At 31.4% G+C, this 25280-nt stretch overlaps 2 protein-coding genes and 1 long non-coding RNA gene across 4 annotated transcripts; 2 read left to right on the forward strand and 1 right to left on the reverse strand.

Moving 5' to 3' along the window:
• The first annotated feature begins 1472 nt into the window (after positions 1–1472).
• LOC107915105 (probable acyl-activating enzyme 16, chloroplastic) lies at positions 1473–18606 on the forward strand. 2 transcript variants are annotated; one of them, XM_016844241.2, is made up of 19 exons: positions 1473–1861; positions 2954–3145; positions 3427–3541; positions 4453–4540; positions 5119–5330; positions 5719–5837; positions 6295–6444; positions 6654–6721; positions 13155–13260; positions 14241–14399; positions 14604–14657; positions 14741–14821; positions 15645–15782; positions 16359–16518; positions 17126–17205; positions 17321–17466; positions 17806–17863; positions 17957–18100; positions 18371–18606. In XM_016844241.2, the coding sequence occupies exons 1-18, from the start codon at positions 1607–1609 to the stop codon at positions 18047–18049; spliced, it is 2274 nt and encodes a 757-aa protein (XP_016699730.1). In that variant the 5' UTR covers positions 1473–1606; the 3' UTR covers positions 18050–18100; positions 18371–18606. The 2 variants fall into 2 exon arrangements, with proteins under 2 accessions (XP_016699730.1, XP_016699731.1); XM_016844242.2 differs by having other exon boundaries at positions 1511–1861; positions 17806–17876.
• LOC107915106 (uncharacterized) lies at positions 10232–11052 on the forward strand. The gene is made up of 2 exons (XM_016844243.2): positions 10232–10674; positions 10845–11052. Exons 1-2 carry the CDS (start codon positions 10418–10420, stop codon positions 10888–10890), a joined length of 303 nt encoding a protein of 100 aa, XP_016699732.1. The 5' UTR covers positions 10232–10417; the 3' UTR covers positions 10891–11052.
• A 5691-nt stretch (positions 18607–24297) lies between the features above and the next one.
• On the reverse strand, positions 24298–24951 carry LOC121208475 (uncharacterized). Its single transcript, XR_005903527.1, has 2 exons — positions 24580–24951; positions 24298–24493 (listed from the first exon to the last, which is right to left on the reverse strand). It is a non-coding gene; the product is annotated as an uncharacterized lncRNA (long non-coding RNA).
• Between the last annotated feature and the right edge of the window lie 329 nt (positions 24952–25280).

A 25280-nucleotide genomic window follows, 5' to 3' on the forward strand; every position in this document is an offset into this window, starting at 1 on the left:
TGCAATACAATTTGGACTCCTGTACCACACTATTGGACAACAAAATTTGTTTAGTAAAGTTTCAAATTAGAACTTATATAGTACGTCACAAATCAACGTTTCACACGTGTGAACTTATCTCAGAATGGTCACTTTACAACTTTTCCTCGACAAAGTAAGGGATAAATTGTTATATATAATTATAAAAAAAATAATCTGACCCAATTAACCCCTTATATAATAAAATTTCAAAGACTCTCTACGGGAGACATTCCAAACTATCGACCACTTCTTTCTCCACTTCTGTTGATATAATATATCAACATTATATTAATAATATAAATTTATAATTTAAATTAAATAGAATTATACTACTAACTAATAAATTAAGTAAAAATTAGGCTCAGCTGAATATAGGTAAAAGCTAGAAAACTATCGAATAGGATGGATCCGAAGATTCGGCCGGCCATTAAAAGGAAGCAGCCACGAAAACAATATTTTAACCACAGAAGCCTAATTTTATTGTAGAATATTTTGAAAATATTATGATACCAATACTTTTTTTTTTAATTTTAAATATTCTATATCCTGTTATCATTATAGATTTTAATTACATATAAAACAAATACTATTTTTAGGATAACGTTTGTAGAACAGTCACTTTCTCAATTTTCTTTTTAATTTTTTTCATTTGTTTGTTTCTACAATATGTTATCTCAATGATGATAAATAAATTTCCATTTTTTTAATTTTTGGTTTTGATAGAAAAATTTAGGATACGTTTGTTTAGCAGAAAATAATTTATGAAAGACATTTTTTTATATAAAATAGTTTAGCACAGAAAATATATAGAAAATATGTTTTTTTATAAATTAACTTATCCTTTTGAAAAAAATATTTTTTAAAAAATAATTTTTATAAATAATTTTATTTTTATATAAAAATTAATTTCAACCAACCATAATATTATTATCTAAACAATAGTTTTATTTTAGTTTTTAAAAATATAAAAATAAAATTCAATATCACCAAACATACATAACTAATTTTTTTTATATTTGATAATATAATAAATCATTAATATATCTAGTATAATTTATTATTTAATAAATTTAAATAATATTCTTAAAATATTATTAAAAATATTTATAAAAATATTTAATAAAAATATTTTACAATTTATAAATATTTAATAATAAATTTTTATAGTATAAAATATAAATATTTTAATTATATAATCCAATTTTAATATATTACTGTCCACTCTTATATCTATAATTTAAATTAAGTTTTAATTTACTATTGAGTTTATATATGATATTTACTATAAAATAAATTTTGCTGATAAAAAAGTAAATATTACTATAATATTTTATAATAAATATATTTATATTTATTTTATTAAAAGTAAAATTTTTAAAAATAGTTTTATGAAAATTTATGAAATAATAAAAAATATTTTACATATAATTGTTTAAACAAAATCATTTTCCAGGAAAATAAAGAAAAGCTTAGCATTGGGCGTCTACGGGATCCCATCTTTCAATCCTGACAGCAACCCCATTACTTTTTTGCCTTTTCTTGGTCTCTGTCTCTCTATGTACGTTTAGTTTTTAAATGTCAAAAAATGTTGGGAACTTCGATAAATCCCATAAAACCACCTTCTTCTTCTGCCTCCTGGAATTGCTATTATTGTTCTTGTGAAACGAGAATGGCAACGTTGTTGTCCTCCACCTCTTCATTTGATTATTATAATCACTCTCTTCACTTTCTTTTCTCTCCTTCCAAGTTACACAGCCCCAGAATTTTGGCCTCCAAGCTTCCTGAACTCAGGTTCCCGGTCTTCTCACCATCTAAATCTCGAGTTTTTTGTGAATCCAAGGTACGCTATAACTCTTTTAATTTTTACTGAATTATTGTTGGGATCATAGCAGATGATATAGAATTGTGTCAACATATGGTTTTGGATGTATTCAGTTCAGCTCGGCTCTTTGTTTTTTTGGTTTGAATCACTTCTGTTCTTGGATCCTGTTTGAATGGACTTCATGCTTCTGAGTTTGGATTTAACTTAAGTTTAGCTAAAGTCACCAATCCTAGACATCACCCCTTGAGAGAGTGTCAGCCTGTCAAATGGTCCTTACTGGCTTTTATTTGTTATTAAGTCTTCCTTTTATTGGTTTCCCGTTAACTATTTATTAGCCTTTTAAGGTAAATGAAAAACTAGCATTAGAAATCAAAGTTCTAATCCATTAAAATGAATAAAATCCAACTCTAAATCTACTATAACTGTTCTGCATATGAGATATTCATATAAACCACCTCTGCAGTCCAAAAACTCTACTGCCAATATATGGAATAATAATATAGAATTAAAATCATGGATTTTGTTTCCCACAATTCTCATTTTTGTTTCTCAAATTCTTAGTTCGCTTTTTTCTTCAAGTTCTTTTACCAAAAGTAACTACCAAAAAGTATCTTAAGATTTTCTTGCCTTGCTCTGTTGAAAAACAAGTATTTTCTTCTCCTTGTAGGTATTACAATATTGATGCTGCAGTGTTCCTAGTTAGTAGGGGCATTGCTTGCATTCCATTATAGATGGTTTAGTATTTCATTTTTACTGGAACACCATGTAGATCATGCCATTGCATTCACTTGTAATTTGGATTGGCTATTTTTATGCATCATTGCTGTCAATAGGTCTGCACCTTGTCGGCTTTACCTGATTTAAAATTTGCTCCTTGAAACTTTAATATTTTCAATTTCATGTAGATCCTATACCATACTCTTATACTTAACCGAGCTTGCTGATGTTATTGCAATTTAATTTTGTTTATTTATTTTTTTAAATGGATGTCAAAATACCTTTTTCTAAAGCTTTTAAAATATATGCTGTGAACTTTTTAGTCTTTCATACTTGTTCCTACGGAGTTAGATGGTGTTCTTACCATCTATCTATGTTATTTTTATCTGTTAGACACAGGAGGGCCAAATTAGAAGATGTTCACCTTTACTAGAAAAAGCATCACTGCCAAGTAATGGTGCACTTGCCTCTGATGAATGGAAAGCAGTCCCCGACATTTGGAGGTCTTCAGCAGAAAAGCATGGCGATCGAGTAGCAGTGGTGGATCCATATCATGATCCACCTTCTACCATGACTTATAAACAGGTAGTTTACTTCTTTTCTTCTATATCAAGTTATTAAAGAACTAATTAGTGTATATATTGAAATAGATAAAGAGAATCCCGTTGCATAATTTGTTAAAATAATATATGAATACTAATTTCTTTCATAATTTGTTTTCGTTTTATTATCTCAAAATTTATTTTTAGTTAATAGAAAATGTTGCTTTTCCAGTTTCCAGTTTCCAATTTCCATTCTATTGTTTCCTGTTTTGCAGTCATTATATCTTTTCGATTGCCTTATTTTCAACTCCTTCCATACTGCAGTTGGAGCAGGAAATATTGGACTTCACTGAAGGTTTAAGGGTTATTGGAGTAAACCCAGAAGAAAAGGTTGCACTTTTTGCTGATAATTCATGCCGATGGCTTGCTGCAGATCAAGGTGTGTATAATTTGTGATTTTCCATTAACTGCTTAAGTCCAAGGCTAAAAAAATAGGGCTCCTTGGTTGTGTACTTTTGTTAGCATATATAATCTAATAATTTCATCGCTAGGTTAAAATACTTGTATTATTATGTTAAAAGGATTCAATATTTTATGTTTTTGATAGCAGGACTCTGCTTTAGATAGATTCCTTTATTTGCTTTGAATCAAAGGCACATAAATCTGTTGCTGTAGAGATGATATAGGATGAAGAGATTATATGCTATATCACAAGTGAGAGCAGATTGGCACACAGATTGAATAATGTTGGTTCGTGTGCAATTGAATCAAGGGGATAAACTGGGCATTTGTATTCAAGCAATAATTATGCATATCTGTTAAAGCTTATGCAGCTATGCTCTCGTACCTTCTTTTTTCACGAAGACCTGGCCATACATCTTCTATTTCATTTGTAGATATTCCACTTCCAATCAATTCAAAACCCAAACAACCTATTGGCCCCAATGCGCTATCTATTTTTAGAACTAGGTGACTTATGCTTGAGCCTTGTAGCATCACCAAATTCAGTTCTGTGTTGTTTTATACTAAAATACCAGGTTCACTTAAGTGTTTTTTTTACTGAATAAAATTGGAACTTTCTTGTGTGTTTTGCATGCTTTAAGTTATAACCTTCAAGGCGTGTGTCTGGTTTTATGATCTGATTTTATCTTGTGGGAGGTAAAAGATTTTCCTATAGACATCAATTTGAATCTTTTTTATTTTTGTTAAGGAAGTAGTGAGGCTATTCATTATTATATTGTTAAACTGCTATGAGTACAGTATGCAGGAACTCTTTTATCTTTCACTATTTACCTTATTGCTAGTTAAATTTCTGAAATTTGAATAATTTGGGTGCTTTAATTGACCAAGGTATAATGGCAATGGGAGCAATTAATGTTGTCAGGGGGTCAAGATCAGCTGTGGAAGAGCTTTTACATATATATAATCATTCGGAAAGGTTTGACTACATAAGTGCTTTTATAAAATACTTCAGTTTTTCTTTAAGAAAAGTAAACTTGAATTGTCATGTTTCAAGTGAACTTCTCTAATTTTCATGTTATCTTATCAAAAGATGTCCTGAAATTTTGTGTTTTGCTTAAATTGGATATAATTATCAGTAGGCTTCATTTCAATGTCATCCTACACATACTTCCTATCTCGTGTTTATCGGGCACTCATGTATCAATTTGCATTGAGTTTACATCTACATGGACGTCTCTTGGAGCCTTCCTCCAGTGGGATTTATCCCTTAAATGGCGATGATTAGGATTTTCTACTGTTAATTTGATAATTTAATATAATCTGCATATCATCGTGAGAAAAGATGTTTCAATGAAGTAATAATTATTCTCATTAGCAGTTAATAATCATTTCTCATGTATGCATAACACACACTGGCACATAAGCAAAATCACACAAATCTATTATCTTCTGATCATCTTTTGTTCTTATTTTTTGAAGTTATAAGTGGTTCGTTGTGTTTCATTTTCTGAACTTTTCTGCTTTCATTGTGATTAATATTACATGTTTTGGCAGTGTTGGGCTTGTTGTTGACAATCCTGAATTTTTCAATCGTCTTGCCGGAACATTTTCTTCCAAGGCAACCATGAGATTTATTGTTCTACTTTGGGGGGAGAAAGTATGCCTTTCCAGTGGTGAAACACACAGTGTGCCTATATTCAGTTATAAGGAGATCATAGAGTTAGGAAGAGAGAGCCGTGTTGCTCATATTGATTCTCATGATGCTAGTAAGTTGATTAACCATGTTCAAGTTTCGGATAATGTATTTTACTTCTTCATATTTGATAATGTTTTTTCATATTCTTTTCCATGTTGTTCTACTATTTGTTGCCTAACGTGTAAATTGTATTCATTACTTTTTCTATCTACGTCCACCATGTTCTTCATCCTTATTACCTAAAATTTCATCCAGTTGTAAGTATCCACTTCGTACATGATGACACTTGATAACTATGATGTTTAATAATTAAAATGAATATAACAGTTATAGATATGAAACTAGGAGCATGTTACAGGGGGAAAAGGACACTATCAATGATATGAATCGCATATCTTATAAGCTTATCTGCCAATTTCCTTGATAGAATTATAGCAATTGGCTAAATGTGATCCCAGGACAAGGTTGCAAATATGAAATCATTGGCTCAGATGATATTGCTACTATTGTATATACAAGTGGAACCACTGGTAACCCGAAAGGCGTTATGCTTACACATAAGAATTTATTACACCAGGTAACTGATTACTACTGAATACATAGCTTTTTGGTATTTACTTTGGAAAGTACCATAAGAACAAAGTTTCAATCAAGTACTGCACCATTTTGTATCATCTGATTTAGTATGCTAGTACATATTAAGGAAGAATTAGTTAATACAGAAAAATGGCTGATGTATCTATGAAATTGTTCTGTTGTTAACCATTGATTTATGAAATTTCACTTTTTGTAACTTGTTTCATACTTATTTTTATCCTCCAAGCTTAGGTTGACCTGTTGATCCAGGGGTCTTCAAGGTCCAGGTTGTTTGAAAACTAGATTGGCCCATGATGCCAAATGCCAAAATCTGAGAATTTGTGGCTTATCTTTCAGTAGAGAGCATTCGACTATTTCATTTCTTTTCACTGAAAGTAACATCTTGTTTAATTTAAGTTGCTATATAATATTATTTCCTGTCTGAATTATTTTTCCAGATAGAAAATTTGTGGGATGTTGTACCCACTGAAGCTGGGGATAGGTTTCTAAGCATGCTTCCTACTTGGCACGTGTATGAGCGAGCTTGCGAGTATTTCACATTTACACATGGAATTGAGCAAGTATACACAACCGTGAGAAATTTGAAGGTATTGTTAATTAGTTGTATATGATTTTAGGTTTGCGTTAAAAACATGAAAGTTCTTTAAATTCACTCTAAATAATGGGGGAATGACAAAACAGTTATATTAGTGTCTACCCTTTTCTGCTTGGACTATATAATGGTTCCCAGCATTGTATGTTTATTAGTTCATTACCTATTTATATGTCGGTTACATATTTTGGTTTTGCTTTGTAGGATGATTTGAGACATTATCAACCACAATACCTGATTTCTGTACCTTTAGTGTATGAGACACTCTATCGGTATGTAATTCGGATTTCTTCAATGTTTATTAATCACCTCTGGCTAAGTTAATTGGGATGCTTTTCTGTGAAATCATTGATTCATATTTGTCACTGCAAATATCATGTGTTGCATTAGTTTCAATCTTCTAGTATATACCATGAATATGATAAACTCTATCGTGGTATCATTATCTTGTGGAAAAAAAATTGCATGCTTTTTTTTTAATGTTATAAAATCAAATTTAATTTTTCTTATTTTACAATCTTGTGAAGAGAACTCTTTCAAAGAAGTAATCTTTTGATTAGAGCTTAGATTGTACTCGTAAAGTTTCCTTGATGCTTTTTATCTCATATTTTTATGACATTGAGAAGCAATCGCTCATTAGCTTTTAAAACTTCTGATGATGTACAATGTATAAGGTGCCAGTTTTATAGCACTCAGTTACACAACTAAATAATTCTTCTTTAACTAGCTTGGTTGACCGGTATACGTTGTCTTCTAAAGATTGTTGAAAACACATCTCTAGTTTATGAAAAATTTGTTCTAATTCAGCAAGAAGCTGAATAGAACTGCATAGGATTGATTCATTTTCTTCTACAGTTACGAAAAATTTGTTCTAATCTTTTGATCAGAACTTTTTCTTTCTATTTTTCTATCTTTCTTGCTATGTACACCTATGAAAAGAAAATTTATGTTTCTATCTTTCTACTTTAAATTTCTATCTATTGAGGATCTTTGATTATTTGATAGCATTGAATAGTATCTTTAAAGATTACAGCTGATTTTTTTTAGAGATTCTAATTAAGAGATATTCTTTCGTTAGTTGATTCAATGTTGCATGTATATATAGTTGTACATATTTGTAAGAAATACATACATTGAGAGAACTTTTTCCTCAATACATTAGAGTATTCATCTCTAATTTCATCATGTTATCAGATTTTTTATCCTTAATTGATTCGATGCTACATGTATATATAGTTGTATATATTTATTAGAAATATATACTTTGAGAGTTTTTTCTTCAATACATTAGAGTATTCATCTCTAATTTTATCATGGTATCAGATTTTTATCTAATTTTTGAGATTTTTTTTTCTGATTTTTTTTTCCGAAAACCCTAAAAACACAAAATTCGTACTTTTCACCCTAGCCTTATTTTTTTTCTCTCACCGCCCCTACCATTGGAGTCGGCATCCACTTGTTGGCGAAACCTCAGACTCCGGTGATTAGAAGACCCGTGCGTGGGCCCTACGTGCCATCGCAAGCTTCTGCAGCTCTGTTTCACGTGCTGCGCGTGGACTTCACCTGCTGCCGTCGTGTTTTTTCCGATGCTGTCGCTGTGCTCTTTGCTCTCTTTTGGTTATTCTCCTTTAAGTGGTGGTGTGTTTTGGCTAAGTTTTTTTTTTTTTGTGTGGGATCTATTTGGTGTTTTTTTTGTTCTAATTGTGCAAGTAGATTTTTTTGGGATTTAGTTGTTTTCTCCCATCATTATGTCTATAGACGAGAAGTTTGTGATTCCAACCGATAATCCCTCGTTGCAAATTAGCCCTGTGAAGCTTGATGGACATAATTACCTTCCTTGGTCAAGGTCTTACTTATTTATCAAGGCTCGTGGCTTGCAGGGATATATCACCGGTAAACCGTTGAAACTTGAACTAACTAATTCAACCTTTAGTCATTGGGATTCAACAAACTTTCTTATTATGGCATAGCTTATCAACTCCATGCAACCATATATTTCCAAAACCTATTTGCTGCTTGATATTACGTAAAAGATTTAGAATGCGCTGCTCTCACCTACTCTCGTGCTAGGAATGATGCGCAAATTTTTGGGATTCATAATAAGGTCCATGGTACAAAACAGGAGGAGCTAATGATTTCTCAATATTTTGTTGAATTAAGTAGATTGTGGCAGGAACTTGATTATTATTAAGATTTTCAAGCGAATTGTGCCAAGGATGCCGAAAAATTTTAGAAGATGGTGGAAAATGAACGTGTTTTTGATTTCTTGTCTAGGTTGAATACTGAGTGTGATCAGATTCGGGTTCAAGTTTTTGGCAAGACTCTGTTCCCTTCTCTCCATGTGGCATACTTCTATGTACAACAGGAGGAGAGTCGTCATGTCGTCGTACTCTATAATCCACCTTTAGAGAAAGCTGACCTCATTATTAACCAGGATGGTCCATCGGCTGATAAGTCTTCCAAGGATCATTTGATGTGTGACTAATGTGGTAAGTCTCGGCACACTAAAGATTAATGCTGGAAATTGAATGGTCGCCCCACTTGAGGTCGTGGTGGAAAACGAAAGGGTAATTCTCGGCCTCAGGCAAATTTGTCAGACTTTGTAACAACAGAGGATAAATCTACTTTTCCTGGAAGTTTTACCTTGAACGAGATTCAACATATTCGACACCTCTTGTCTCAATTGGACTCTACCTCGATTGCCAAGTCTAATCAAGCGAAATTAGGTACTGTTTTAAGTGCTCCATCTACTTTTGACTCTTGGATTATTGATTCCCGTGCAAATAGACATATGATAGGGTCAAAGAAAAGCTTATTTAACTATACTACTTGTCCATATAAAGATAGTGTGCAACTAGCTGATGACTCATTTACCTCCATCTCTAGAATAGGTTCTGTTGTTTGTACTCCCTATATCACATTATCCTCTATCCTCTCTGTCTCTAAATTCCCGGTTAACCTTTTATTTGTTAGTACTATCACTAAAGCCTTAAATTGTAAACTTAAATTCTTTCCCGATCACTGTGTCTTTCAGGACCTCCAGACAGGGAAGACGATTGGCAGTGATAGATTGTGTGATGACTTATATCTTCTGGATCGATTGTCCAGTATGTCTTAAGCATTATTTGGAGACATTAAAGATGTCAACCGGGAGATAATTAAATGGCATAAACGGTTAGGACATCCATAATTTATTGTTCTTGTCAAGATGTTTCATAATTTATTTTCGAGAACTTAGTTAGACTCTTTAGTTTGTGATGCCTATGAGTTTGCTAAGCATACAAGAAACAATTATCCTTTGCAAAATAATAGAAGTACTGTTCGTTTTGAGATTATTCATTTGGATGTTTGGGGCCTTACTCGCCTTACTTCTTTATTTGGTAATCGTTGGTTTGTTACTTTTATTGACTGTTGCACCTAGATGACATGGGTATTTTTATTACAGTCCAAAAGTGATGTTTTCTCGTGTTTTCGTTCTTTTCATAAATTTATTACTACTCAGTTTGATGCTAAGGTTAAGATTTTGCGAACTGATAATGGAACAGAGTATAAATTTAATGATTATTTGGAATTATATAGGATTTTGCATTAGACTAGTTGTCCAGGTACAAGTGCCTAGAATGGTGTTTCCGAAAGAAAAAATTGGCATTTTTTTGGAGGTTGCTAGATCATTTATATTCACTATGACTCTCCCAAAACCTTATTGGGGGGATGCAATTTTGGTTACGGCTTATCTTATTAATCGGATGCCTCTTCAGGTCCTTGATTTTAAAAGTCTCATTGAAACCTTAAAGGGCAAGACGGATTATCCAGTTTCGCCGAAGGTGTTTGGTTGTGTTTGCTTCATTCATCTTTGACATGGGAGCAAACTAGATCCTCAAGTAATCAAATGTGTTTTCATTGGATACTTTCCTACATAGAAGGGTTACAAATGTTATCATCCGCCATCTAGAAAGTATTATGTAAGTATGGATGTAATATTTCGTGAGTATGAACCTTATTTTTCTTCATCACAACCATCTCTTCAGGGCGAGGTTATTGACATTGAAGAGATGACATCTTCTTCTATTACTCTTCCGAGGGAGAATTTAGTTCCAGTAGAGACTTTGGTTCAAGAGAAAACTAGTAGACGGTTGTTGGATAGGCCTGATTTAACGACATACACTAGAAAAACCAAGAAAGAATATGCCATCATACAATCTGCTTTATTCCTTCACTCTTCACTGTAAGTTTTCTTTACTTCCATTTTCTACTTATTTGGAATTACCAATAGCCCGACAAAAAGGTGTTAGAACTTGCACTTTACATCTTATCTCTGACTTTGTCTATTATGATTTCTTATCCCCATCCTATAGAGCTTTTGGTTTGTCTTTTTCTCTTATGTCTGTTCCATAGGATTGGAAAAAAGCTATCATTGATCCAAGATGGAAGAAGGCCATGATTGAAGAAATGAGGGCTTTAGCAAAAAATGAGACGCAGGAACTGGTTAATCTTCTTGAGGGGCAGAAAATGGTTGGCTACAAATGGGTGTTCGTAAGGTTGATGGTTCAATTGAAAGACTCAAAGCCAGATTCGTAGCGCAAGGATTCACTCAGACATATGGAGTGGGTTATCAAGAAACATTTGCTCTAATTGCTAAATTGAACACAATTAGGATCCTTTTATCATGTGCAACGAATTTCGACTGGGACTTACAACAATTTAATGTAAAGAATTTCTTCTTACATGGAAACCTGGAAGAAGAAGGGTATATGAAAGTTCCTCTAGGTAGGAGTGTTCAAACGGTTAACTGATTGGTTAACTGGACTAAACTAGTATTAATCGAATTAACCGAATCAATTTTTTTCAAAAAAAATTAACCAAATCGAAATATTTCAGTTAATTCAGCTGGTTAACCGAATTACCTGAAATTTATATGTTTTTTTTTGGTTAAAACAAGTATAAAACATATAAAATAAATAAATTTATCATGTTCATTTGACTAGATTAACCGAATTAACCGAATTAGTAATAGCCTAATACATATAATATATAATATTATTTATGAAGTTCGGTTAATTACCCAATTCCGAACCGAATTAACCATTAACCGATATTCTAAAAAACTTTTAACCGACCTACGAACGAACTAGATCGGTTAATCGACCGATTAACCTAATTAGTTTGGTTCGGTTGTTTAATTCGATTTTAACCGAAGTTTGAACACCTTTACCTCTAGGATTCGAGGATAAAAATACCAAAGGGAAGGTATGTAGATTGGAAAAAGGCACTATATGGATTAAAGCAATCTTCCAAAGCCTGGTTTGACAGATTTAGTAAGACCATGATGTCGTTTGGCTATCAACAAAGTAATGCTGATTATACCCTCTTTATAAAACATCACAAGGGTAAGATTACTCTCCTTATAATTTATGTTGATGATATAATTATGACAAGAGATGACAAGGAAGAAATGACCCGACTTAAGAAACAATTGGCTTAGGAATTCGAAATCAAAGACTTGAGAGAGTTACAATATTTCTTCAGAATAGAAGTGACTAGATTGAAAGAGAATTTTTATTTCCCAAAGAAAGTATGTCTTAGATCTTCTGATAAAGACTGGCATGTTATTTTGCAAACTAGCAGAATCACTTATTGAGAGTAATCACTAATTACAAGTAGGGATTGTGAAATAGTGGATAAAGGGAGATATCAAAGACTCGTTGGACGCTTGATTTATCTCGCTCATACTCGACCTGATATAGCCTATGCGGTTAATTTGGTAAGCCAATTTATGCATGGTCCTTGCGAAGCTCATATGTAGGCACTATTGCGAATTTCGTGCTATTTGAAGTTTACACCGGGTAAATGTATTCTCTTATCAAAAAGTAGTCATCTCAAGGTAGAAGTATTTATAGATGCAAATTGGGCTGGCTCTCTTGATGACAGAAGGTCTACAACGGTTATTGTATTCTTGTGGGAGGAAACTTATATTGTATTCTTGTGGGAGGAAACTTAGTCATTTGGAGGAACAAGAAACGAAGTGTTTTGGCTCGATCAAGTGCAGAGGCTGAATATAGGGCCATGGCTCGAGGTGTTTTTGAGTTTTTATGGCTGCAAAAGGTATTGGAAAAGCTAAATTTGTTGAATGAAAAAGGATCAACCTTGTACTGTGACAACAAGGCGGCTATCAGCATAGCTCAAAATCCAGTACAACATGATAGAACCAAGCACATCAAAATAGATCGTCATTTTATCAAGGAAAAAATAGCCAGTGGTGCCTTAAGTCTATCTTATCTAGCATTCGAAGTCATAATCTTCTTTTAAAGTTAGGCATACAAGACATCTATGCACCAACTTGAGGGGGAGTGTTGAGAATCTTTGAGTATTTGATAGCATTGAATAGTATCTTTAGAGATTACAACTGATTTTGTGTAGAGATTCTAATTAAGAGATATTATTTCCTTAGTTGATTCAATGCTACATGTATATATAGTTGTACTTGTTTGTAAGAAATACATATTTTGAGAGAGTTTTTTCCTCAATACACTAGAGTATGCATCTCTAATTTCATCACTATCTTTCTAATTTTCTTTCCACTTTATTAAACAAAGCGTAAATGATAATTATACAACTGTACAGAGTCTTCAATTCAACTTATTTGGTAGGGAAAGCATTTGATTCTAAATGCAGCCTTAATTATTTTATTTTTGGATCACCTTGCAGTGGGATTCAAAAGCAGATTTCAACAAGCTCCACTATTCGTAAATTAATTGCAGTTTCATTCATAAGGGTCAGCTTGGCATATATGGAATTCAAGAGAATTTACGAGGTGATAATACTGAGCAAGTCTTACTCATGTTTTCTAGCTTCTTACAACTTTATGAAAACTAAAGTTAAATTCTGCAGATTCCTTTTTTATGCTTTATCTTCTTCTAATGCAGAGTCACTTTTTAATAGCTTTCGTTGTGTTTTATGAAGCGCTAAAACTTGAGATAAGTGGGATTTAGATGCTCATTTAATTTGATACCGATAATTCTTTCAGTTCTCTGATGCGATATATTCAGCCAAGGCTTCAGACACCCTAAAACTTGAGATAAGTGGGAACTAGGTGCTCATTTAATCTGATATGCATAATTCTTTCAATGGTCTAATGCCATATATTCAAGTAAGACCAAAGAGACCCTTAAATACCACTCCCTTTTTAATAAAATTATTATTTACGCATTATCGTCTTTCAATAAAGATATTTTGTAGTAAAACATGGATGGTAAGGAAGATTGTACATTCTTATTTCTCTTAGACCAAGCCTGTTTATGCATGTTACAGTGGTTACAAGAGGTAATAAATTAAAAATAATAATCTATCAAATCCCTAAGAATCAGCTAAGAGCCAATCCCGAAGGTTATGTGCTATTGATTCCTAGTGTCACGATATATCTACGTAACACTCCCCCTAAAGCAGGAGCATAAATGTTATAGAGATATTCAAGTAGAGTCCCATTTAGAGTCTTTGTGATGATGTCACCCAGTTGGTCTCTTGTCTTCGCATATCCAATCGAGATCAACTTGTATTATATCAGCATATGGTGACTAGTCTAACAGCCTATGGAACAACCAAACTGACTAAAGAAAGTCAGAACTATCATCTATTTGTATCATGTACTGGATGTGACATTTACTGAGGTTCAGTGCACGGATGTAGTTCTTCTGAATGCCTTTTCTGCTCTAACTATAAAACCCATTGGATTTTAATGTTCTTCAGTTACTTGTCTATGGTCAATTTTGGGTTTTGATTTTGCTTCATTAACAGGGGCTATACCTAACAAGGAATACGGAGCAACCTTCATATCTTGCATCCATGTTAGATTGTTTATGGGCAAGAATTATTGCTGCAATATTGTGGCCATTGCATGTGTTAGCAAAGAAGCTTGTCTATCAAAAAATTCACTCTTCTATTGGAATATCAAAGGTTTGATCTATTCTCTATATAAACTTGTTATCAAAGTTTCTTCTCAATTATTTATCAACCAGTTAGAATCTGTATATGCTATTAAAAAAAGAATAAGAAAAAGGAAAGATGGAGAAAAAAAATTGACGAATCTATATTGTTGTTTGTTCAGTTCCAGTATATCTGTTCAGGTTTTTGTTGATTCTATTTTCAATCATTCTCCAGGCTGGCGTAAATGGGGGTGGAAATTTGCCTATGCATCTGGACAAGTTTTTTGAGGTTAGATGCTAATACGTTTTAACTCTTCGAATCAAAAGATTAGTAGTCATTATCTCTTAATTTATGGAGTCAAATACATGCAGGCAATTGGTGTAACAGTGCAGAATGGATATGGTTTAACAGAATCATCCCCTGTCGTTGCTTGTCGACGACCTTACTGTAATGTAAGGCACCTCTACCTTTTCTTCTGGTATAATTTTTAATTGATACTACTCTCTTTATTCCATGCCACCTGTGATATTGCATGTGGTTTTTTATAAGCAATGTAAAGAAGTTCTCTAAGAGAATTAGTAGTTGCACACTAGCAACCGACTTTGCTAAACCCATAGCATTGTCTAAGAAATGTGTATGAGGTCATTTGAAATGTAAATCACTCAATTTTGATCAAAAGAAAAGGATCTATGGGGTGCTTTTGGATTAAAGTCTTAGTTTAGCGGTTTGGAACTTTTTCTTTTTAGCTGCACTGGAATTAATTGGATAATCTGAAGTTTTGTTTCTCTGACTCTTCATATTTTTGTTTTTTTGAAGCATTCATGTCTAAAACATATTTAGAATAATATTCTTGAAATAGAACGAAAACCTGGATTTTCCTGGTGCAACCTCGTAAGCATCTCTTTCTCAATTTTCTGAAGGGTTGCAAAACCTTGTTAAACACATAATTGTTGAATTGCCTAGTTGCATTAACTTACTAATCTATGTCGTTGTCTTATTGTTGTTACACGTTAAATATATCTTACTTAGTTCAACTGTGTAACTCTTTCAAAATTCTAAGTATCTAAACCTTCTGCACATCATTTACCGTTTTCCATACTGAGTTGAACAACCATTTTGACCATAAACTCTTCTCACTATTTTACATTTTACCATAATTTTAAGGTTGTCTTCATGTAATCTTTGTCTTATTCATGTACTGTTCTTTATGTCTAAATAGTGTACCTCTTGAGAGTATTCCATTATGTGACAATCTTCTAGATTTGACTTTTGAAGGTTATTGGTTCAATCGGGCATCCGATTCAACACACTGAATTCAAAGTTGTAGATTCCAAAACTGGTGAGGTTCTCCCGCCTGGCACCAGAGGCATTGTAAAGGTTAGGGGGCCACAGGTGATGAAAGGTTACTATAAGGTAAACAGTGACTCAAAATTTGTCAAGATTTAACCAATGAAAACATATTTCTTGTGCAGCTTTTACAGCATGCAGCCTGATTTAGTATTACTATCTGCTTTATTTATATTTCACGAAGAGAAGGAAAAAAAATCTAGAAATTTAGTCATTAGCCCATAGTGATTCAGAACGAGTGAGATATATATATGGGGTTAATTATATATTTAGTACCCAAACTATGATCAAATGTTCATGTCGCTTGGGTTTAAACAATTGAATTAGGTACTCAAATGTTGCTTCTCTTAAATAGCATGCATAAATCTTGTTATGCATAATGAAAACCAATATCGTTTTCAGAAAAAAAAAAATAGCAATATTGGACAGCATCCTAAGCAGGGCTGGCTGGAAAGTTGCATCTTGCTCAGGATGAGAGGGCTCCTTTTTGTCAGATTAAAAAGGAAAAATTCATAAGAATAGAATACTTATACTGTTCTAGGAATTCCAAATCAAACTGTCATTGTTTATCAGTGTCATATGACTTGCATATGAGTTATTGTCACATCTAGGATGACGTATTTTTGTTATGGTTTGGATTAGAATCCTTTGGCTACTAAGCAAGCTCTAGATGAAGATGGTTGGCTAGACACTGGTGATATAGGTTGGATTGCACCTCATCATTCGGTCGGGCGAAGTCGTCGTTGTGGAGGTGTGATAGTTCTTGAAGGACGTGCCAAGGACACCATTGTTCTTTCTTCCGGTATACTTATATCCTACTTAGCTTGTATAACAATGCATGCACGACCTTCCTACTAGAAATGTGAAACAATCATCTCCTTGTGGTTTTGATTTGGTCATTTAGGTCCTATATGCTTATCATTTTAGGTTAGTTCGGTTAAAGAGTATCAAATGGTTTTCTGTATGCACTCTTCTCTCACTTTTAGTGGAAGACCACATTTATCTCTTTGCTATAAGCCTATAGTTATAGAGTTATAATTTTGACAAAGATCTTTCCATGATTTAACTGCTTGGGCCTCGATCTCATACTCAAGTTCGACCTTCAATATGATTATAACGATATAAATCTTTTCTTAGCATATGGCATGATTTCAATATCCTTCATACCTGATTAAAGTCACCTAGGCTCAATTCATGTGGTCAGACATGGGTTTTTTAATGGAGATTATAGGTTGAGAGATTGTGCTGTGTCTTTTATCTTTATGTGATAAGCACATTGTGGAAGTTAACAAAGTCGAACTCCAATGCTGCAACTGTACTTTGAAGTCTTTTCTTTTTCTGAGTTCTGTTACACACATGTTCACTGTACTTTCCTTTATTAACTAAAAATATTTCTTTGGAGAAAATAGGTGAAAATGTTGAACCTTTAGAGATTGAAGAAGCTGCCATGAGGAGCAGTCTTATTCAACAGATTGTGGTCGTAGGGCAGGCAAGTTGGACACCTTTCTTTCTCTGAAGTTTGCTTGTGGCTTTTGCATTTCTTTTATTTAGGTATTTTGACTTGATTTAGAACTTGTCATTGCTGATTGACATCTTCCTTCCAGGACCAACGACGCCTTGCAGCTATCATTGTCCCAAACAAAGATGAGGTACTTCAGGCTGCAAAAGTATCCTCTATCGTAGATCCAGATGCTGTAGATCTTGGCAGGGACAAAATGACAAGCCTGCTATATGAAGAATTAAGCAAATGGTAACCTTTTCAAATTCAGTTTAAATCTTTTTGTCAGGATTTAAGAGCCTCTACTGGTGTCATTTTGTCGGATACAAGTATATGTCCAACATGATACGTTCAGTTTTTTTTTATTTTTTTCTTTTTATAAGTTTTTTTTATATATTTAGAGGATTGTATCATTGTAACTATGTCCAAATTTGTTGGACGCAAATACTTTAAAAAAATTGAAGAGTTGGATGACATGCTGCGTAGATATAGATTCCAATATTACCAATGCAACTTGCCCCTCTGATCAAATCACAAAACCGTTGGGGTTTGAGTGGAAGGCTGTTGTCTGACTTGATTCTTAACATGCAGGACCTCGGAGTGTTCATTTCAAGTCAGACCAATCCTTGTTGTGGATGAACCTTTTACGGTTAGACTTACATGTCAGAAATGAATGTGCTTGATCTGCAATTCTGCATATATTATGTTAGATTTTAAGTATAAATCCAAAACCTTGTTGCAGATTGATTGCGGCTTAATGACCCCAACCATGAAAATAAGAAGAGACCAAGTTGTAGCGAAATACAAGGAGGAAATAGCCAATCTGTACAAGTAAATTCCTTTTACAACATATGATATACATGAAGACTACAATGACCATTCTTATGTAAGTTCCCCCCAACAATTCTGCATCTTTAGGGAACTCTAGTATTCTTCATTTTTCTCAAAGTACCTGTGTCTACATCTATATTTGATATATATATATATATGGGTGTGAGGAAATTACCTTTCAAATAAATTGAAATACTTAACATAGATTAAACATACATGTGCCGATACTTGTTCTTATTCGACACTTGCACCCACGATTGAGCAACATAGATTTGATTACTTGACTTTTGTGGGTCTAATCGATTTCATTTTGTGTTCTGTTTAGGCGGGATTCTCAAAATTGATGCAAATAGCAAGGGGATTATAAAGGTGAAATGAGAAATGGGTGTTTGGTTTCAAAATAGTACACACTTTGTGATCTGTGGTGGAGACAAATTGATGGTGAACTACTGAAATGTTAAATTTGTAATTAGTTGACTGATTAAGCTGAGATTTTACAGAAAGAAAGATGTATTAAATGTATCTTTCTAAAAAATAATGAAAATAATAAATTAATTGTCATCCTATAATTAGTATTGTCATCTTATAATTATTAAATAATCTGACTGGTGTTTATGCGAAATGTACTTAATATATGGTATGATTATTTGTTGATTTCGTAATATCCAAATCGAATTTTTATTAGAGACATTGCTATTTTTGTAATAAATAAATTGTGGATTTGAACGTACGTAAACGTATTTCTTCTTTTATTTAAAAGGTTTGGGGTATTTTTTTATTTTCAAGACTTGGAGGTTATATGTAGAAGTAAATTTTGTATAACAATAGATAAATAAATAAATTTTTCTCTAGTAGTAAAATCAATGAAGATAGTCTTTTCTAATTTTACAAGTATATATATATCCTCCATTTAATTGAGCTATACATATTTCTTTATGGTGTATAAGATAGTCTAAATCTTTCCCTCTACAACTAAATTATATCTCATTTTCGATTGACCTTCATGTAGTCTTAATAAATATTCAATATCTACATAATCAACTAGTTAAGATTTCAAACCATTGGAAGAAAGTAATCTCATTCCAATTGTTCATTTGAGATATATGGATATATGTTTCATTATGAGGTGCATTACATAATTTAAATGGCATTACTCTCCATTGATAATGACCATTAGGTGCACTAAAGGCTGTTAATGGTTTAGATTCATCAGTTAGCATTATTTGTCAAAATCCTGATTTACAATCAAATTTACTGAAATATTTTGCTTGTTTAGCTTGATTTATTAAAACATCTTTCCGTGGAATAAAGTATCCATCAAAAATAGTATTTTGGTTTAGTCTTTTATAATTAATAACCATTCTAGCTTTTCCTCTTTTTATTTCAGCATGGTTTCTTACCATAAAAGCTGGACTTGAGTGTGGACTATTACTTTTCTATTAATCCTTTTTCCAATAATTCTTTGATTTGTATATCAAATTCATCTATATCTTGTTTAGTATAGATCATAGGTTTGATTCTAATTATTTTATTAGGATTCTTTAATTTTATTTCACAATATCTTGGACTATTTTCCCATAATTTTAATGGTTCTTCACTAAAATTATTTTCTAGAATTTTAAACAACCAATGATTTGTTTCTAGTTGTTTAATTTGTTCTTTTCTTATTGGTCTAAATCCTTTATCACAAACAAATTTATGGTTTTCTATTAAAGGTATTTCTACAGAAGTTTTTTCTGTTGATAATATTACTAAATTTCTATCTATAGAAAACGGTAGATGATGATATATAAAATTATTTCCTAATAATATGTCTCCATGCATTTCAGGAAAACACAATATTTTAGGAATTACAAATCTTACATTATTTATGTAAATTGGTATATTTCTAGCCTTAAATTGAATTATGGTTTCTTTACCATCAATTCCTATAGCTCTAATTGGATTTTTCATTAATTCCCATTTTTTTACAGGAATGGCATTTTCTCTACAACTACTTGTGGTAGCTCCAGTATCTAATAAAGCATGGAAAGAATATGTTTTATAGTCTCTAAATTGAAGTGTAATTTCTATATATGTATAATATTTCCTATGTTGGAAATTTGAAAATGTAATAATATCATTTTTTCCTATTTTCATTTGTTGAATAATAGTAGTAGATTGTATTTCTTCCATTCTAGTATTTCTAGAATTTCTGCTAGGTTCAGTAGGGAAAATAGGTATTTGAACTGTTTTCATACCTATCGGTGTTGTTGAATTTGTACAATATTATCTTCTTCTTCTTCTATTTGAGAATTAGAAGGTAAAACTAAATTATCATTTGTATTTGTTATAGCATTATTTTTAAAATATAGTCTATCTCCTTATGACATATATTCTATAGTACTTACGAGTTTTGAAGTACTAGCACCACTTATTCTATCAATCATCCAATCTTTTGGAATTGACAGATCTTTTAAATGTAATAATTTTGGTTGTTGATTAGAAGATTCGCCTGTATATTCAGTTTTAACTTCATTAGTAGCTATATTTTCAGTTTGATTACCAAAAATTCTTGTTGTATTTTCAACTGTTTCAAAGTCTTTATTTAAAGCTCTCAGATAATCATCTTTTTGAATATCTGATTCTAATTTTCTTTTACCATAAGGATCTGTTTGATCAGTATCCATAGGTTCGGGGACTTCTATATTTTCATCCTCATCTGTTGAAGTGTTTTCTTCATCAGATTTATAACTAGTTACATTTAAATCTTCTTGATTATCAGAATTACTAGAACTACTACTTTCTGTAGTATCATAACTTAACATATAGTGATAATTAAACTGAGTAAATAGATCTTTATGTTTTTCATAAAGTTCTTCTATTAATTTTAAGTATTCTATTCTTTCGTTTTTATCAGTACTTTTAGTAAATTTGACTTTCCAATGTTCTATTAATTCTTTATAAGATTGGAAATCATATTTTTGTTGAGTAATATTTTTTCTTCTCTGTTTTTCAGATTTTTTATTTCTATTAATAGTAGAAGATGACTCTTCTGAAAAAGTTTCTTCTTCTTCATCTGATAAAGTTAAAATTATATTACTATTACCATAATATAGGGGACCTAAATCTATATCTGATTCCGTATTATTATTATTATTAATAACCTGATCTAATTTATTATTAACTTCTGATAAAATTTCTTTAGATTTGTTGTTCAAATCTAATTCTTTAATATTTCCCATGTAATTTACTTTTTCTTCTATATTATTGACTTTATTATATATTTTATTATAATATATAGATGTTATATCTATTAAACTATTAAATCCTTTACTAAGGGCCGAAATATTATTTTCTTGTTTAGAATCTATATGCATAATATGATTGCAGGTTTTATCTTTATATAGACAATCTGTCTCTTCCATGTTACTTATCTTTGGTACCTAAAACCGTCTGTTATATTATTTTGTCTTAACACACAAAGGCCTATTGTCTCTTACCTAGACTGAAAAAGGCAAAAGTTAGACAAAATAACAGATATATGGGTTTCAAGATAAACAACCACGAAATTAACTGGATTGTAAATTAAAGATAAGAACTTACAAATGAGTATTATGATATGAATTCCTCCAAGAACCGTAACTCCGGGGCCTCTGATACCAATTACAGACTATTTAAAGTGCGGAAGATCTATTTTTTTCAATTACAGACTATTTAAAGTACGGAAGATCTATTTTTTATTAAAGGAAAGATTTTTACAAGGAAAGGTTGTTTACAGAGAGGATATTGAAAGTAAAAGGAAAGATTTCTAAACTATTTTTCGATGCCCTGTTTAGGCTCTTTACATTGCTATTTATAATAAAATTTCTAAACTCTATTTGATTTTTCTTCAATCCCGCACAGTGTTTCTGATAAGGATGAATTTATTGTTGCCTCCACGTATGTTGTCAGTTTTCTTTGTCATATCTTGTTTGTACATGGATGCCTTGAATTTTTGTTTACCGCCAATCTTGAAAATCAGCTTGAAAGTCTTCTTGACTTTCCACGTGGTCTTTGTCTTTATCCTTCTTGGATGTTGTCCAGGTTCCATGTTTCTATTTCATCCAGTTGTACTAATATTATCTTCTTCTTCTTCTATTTGAGAATTAGAAGGTAAAACTAAATTATCATTTGTATTTGTTATAGCATTATTTTTAAAATATAGTCTATCTCCTGATGACATATATTCTATAGCACTTACGGGTTTTGAAGTACTAGCACCACTTATTCTATCAATCATCCAATCTTTTGGAATTGACAGATCTTTTAAATGTAATAATTTTGGTTGTATTTCTGTAGTAAATTTATTGGGTTCAAATAACTCAATTATTTTATTATTGATTTCTTTAATTTCTACTTCTGCCGTGTTGGTATATTCATTAATAGAAGTCCAACTTATTGCTAAATCTTCTGCTAAATCGCTAATTTCAGAATTTTTTGTCTGAATTCTTAAACATAAGCATTCTTCTATTAGGGGATCTGTAATAGATATAAAATAGTTTGGTTTAACTTTAAATCCTATTACTCCAGTGTGTAAATTAGACTGAATACCACCAATAAGTGCTTTTATCGGGTTTTCAAATCTTTTATCTAATAAAACCGCTATTATGGGTATATCATGTCCTTTTCTAAATAAAGCTCTAATTGTTATCATAATTATACCTAAATGTATATATCTAACTTGAGGGTATTTCTTTTTAATCCTCTTAATTTTTTCTTTAGTAAATAATGGAATTTCTGTTAATCATCCTCTAGTATCCTTAGCGACTGTGTTGCCACTAATTTTTTCTATATGTCTGAAATATATCAATAAGATTATTTATCTCATTGATATTTGTATACTCTATTTCGAGTTCTTGCCAATCTCTGTATAAAACAGCTTTTAATAATAATTCATGTGCTTCATTTTCTTTAGTTGTTTTTTCAACTAGAAATTGAGAAAACTTTGTAAGAGCTCGTCTAAAATTTGCTCTTTGTTCTAAAATATGGGTTTTCCATATTTCATTAATATATTTATAAATTTCATTTGGTAATCCTGGATTATAAAAATCTTTTATTTCTGGAATTTGTTGTTGTTTCAACAAATTTTCTGCTCCTTTTATAACTTCAGAATAACTGGCTTGATATGCTGAATTCGGATCTTGAGACCAAGGAGATTGAATTATTCTTTTTGAAGGGTATTCGTTTACCATTCTTGATGCATATGATGAAGGAGATCCAGTTGGTTGTCTTACCATTGGATAAGGAACATAATATCCTTGATTAGGATAGAATCCTGTTAATATAGGAGTAAATCCCTGATTGGGAGTAAATCCTTGATTAGGACATATCTGCTTTCCTTTGTTGGGTTTTTTATGGACAGTAGTCCATTCCCCGACTTGTTCTAGAGGTTTTTTACCTCTATCCATAAGGCCTGCTAAGATAATCAACAATAATATTATTAGTACCTTTGACATATAAAACTTCAAAATTGAAACTACATAAATCATTATACCATCTAATTCTTCTTGGTACACTTTCTAGACTATTATTAGTCAGAAATTGTTTGACTGCCTGGTTGTCAGTTTTTATAATAAAATTTTCAGATGCTAAATATATGAGAAAGGTTTTTATTGCCTTTTTAATAGCTAATAATTCTTTTTCATATATAGCATAATTAACTTCATTTGATTTAAAATTTCCAGAACTATATCCACATATTAGTTCTTCGTTTTTTGCTGTTTTAGCTTTTAAAATACATCCCCAATATTTTTCTGATGCATCGGTTTCTAAAATTAATCTATCACCTTGTTTTGGTAAATAGACTTTTGGGGTATAATTTATTTCTGATTTTATATTTTTAATAATTTCTGAGTCTTCTTTAGACCAGCTAAAAGTTTTATCCTTTTTTTTAATTTTTCATATAAGTCTCCTATTTTTTCAGATAAGTTAGGAAAGAAGTTTCTTCCATAATTAATTATACCTAAAAATTGTTGAAGTTGTTTTGGGTTTTTAATTTCTTCTGGAAATTCTTTTATTTTTACTATAATATGATCTTGTAGTTTAAGACCATGAGCCGATAAATTTAAACCAAATACAAATGATAATTTAGTTTTACCTTCTAATTCTCAAATAGAAGAAGAAGAAGATAATATTAGTACAAATTCAACAACACCGATAGGTATGAAAACAGTTCAAATACCTATTTTCCCTACTGAACCTAGCAGAAATTCTAGAAATACTAGAATGGAAGAAATACAATCTACTACTATTATTCAACAAATGAAAATAGGAAAAAATGATATTATTACATTTTCAAATTTCCAACCTAGGAAATATTATACATATATAGAAATTACACTTCAATTTAGAGACTATAAAACATATTCTTTGCATGCTTTATTAGATACTGGAGCTACCACAAGTAGTTGTAGAGAAAATGCCATTCCTGTAGAAAAATAGGAATTAATGAAAAATCCAATATAGGAATTGATGGTAAAGAAACCATAATTCAATTTAAGGCTAGAAATATACCAATTTACATAAATAATGTAAGATTTGTAATTCCTAAAATATTGTGTTTTCCTGAAATGCATGGAGACATATTATTAGGAAATAGTTTTATATATCATCATCTACCGTTTTCTATAGATAGAAATTTAGTAATATTATCAACAGAAAAAACTTCTGTAGAAATACCTTTAATAGAAAACCATAAATTTGTTTGTGATAAAGGATTTAGACCAATAAGAAAAGAACAAATTAAACAACTAGAAACAAATCATTGGTTGTTTAAAATTCTAGAAAATAATTTTAGTGAAGAACCATTAAAATTATGGGAAAATAGTCCAAGATATTGTGAAATAAAATTAAAGAATCCTAATAAAATAATTAGAATCAAACCTATGATCTATACTAAAAAAGGCTTTCATTCACATGTAGTGTGATCTTACAACCACTAGAAACTTAATGGATGTTCTTTGTCCATGAAAAAAAATTTTAAGATCTTTTTTGTAGAAGATGACTAATGGACGTGAATCCCATCTTTTAAATGTTCGACCTACAAGGTAAAGTAAAACGTATTTTTTTCAAGATATTTCATCTCAAATTCTTTTTCAACAATTTACTACATTTTGAAGCTCTACGGGAGTTCTAATAATATTTAAATCGTCAACATAAATAAAAATCATCATGAATTTTAATCTAGATCCTTTCATAAAACCATGAGCAAATCA

The sequence above is a fragment of the Gossypium hirsutum genome, chromosome A10 (genome assembly GCF_007990345.1).
Source record: "Gossypium hirsutum isolate 1008001.06 chromosome A10, Gossypium_hirsutum_v2.1, whole genome shotgun sequence".
NCBI classification, from domain to species: Eukaryota; Viridiplantae; Streptophyta; class Magnoliopsida; order Malvales; family Malvaceae; genus Gossypium; species Gossypium hirsutum.

Bases quoted from the DNA above. Each gene is read 5' to 3' on its own strand.
- LOC107915106 (XM_016844243.2), top strand. From the start codon at position 10,418: ATGGATGTAATATTTCGTGAGTATGAACCTTATTTTTCTTCATCACAA. The intron at 10,675-10,844 runs GTAAGTTTTCTT...TCTGTTCCATAG, and splicing joins TTATTCCTTCACTCTTCACT to GATTGGAAAAAAGCTATCAT.
- LOC107915105 (XM_016844241.2), top strand. From the start codon at position 1,607: ATGTTGGGAACTTCGATAAATCCCATAAAACCACCTTCTTCTTCTGCC. The intron at 15,783-16,358 runs GTAAACAGTGAC...GGTTTGGATTAG, and splicing joins TGATGAAAGGTTACTATAAG to AATCCTTTGGCTACTAAGCA. The intron at 17,864-17,956 runs GTTAGACTTACA...ACCTTGTTGCAG, and splicing joins TTGTGGATGAACCTTTTACG to ATTGATTGCGGCTTAATGAC.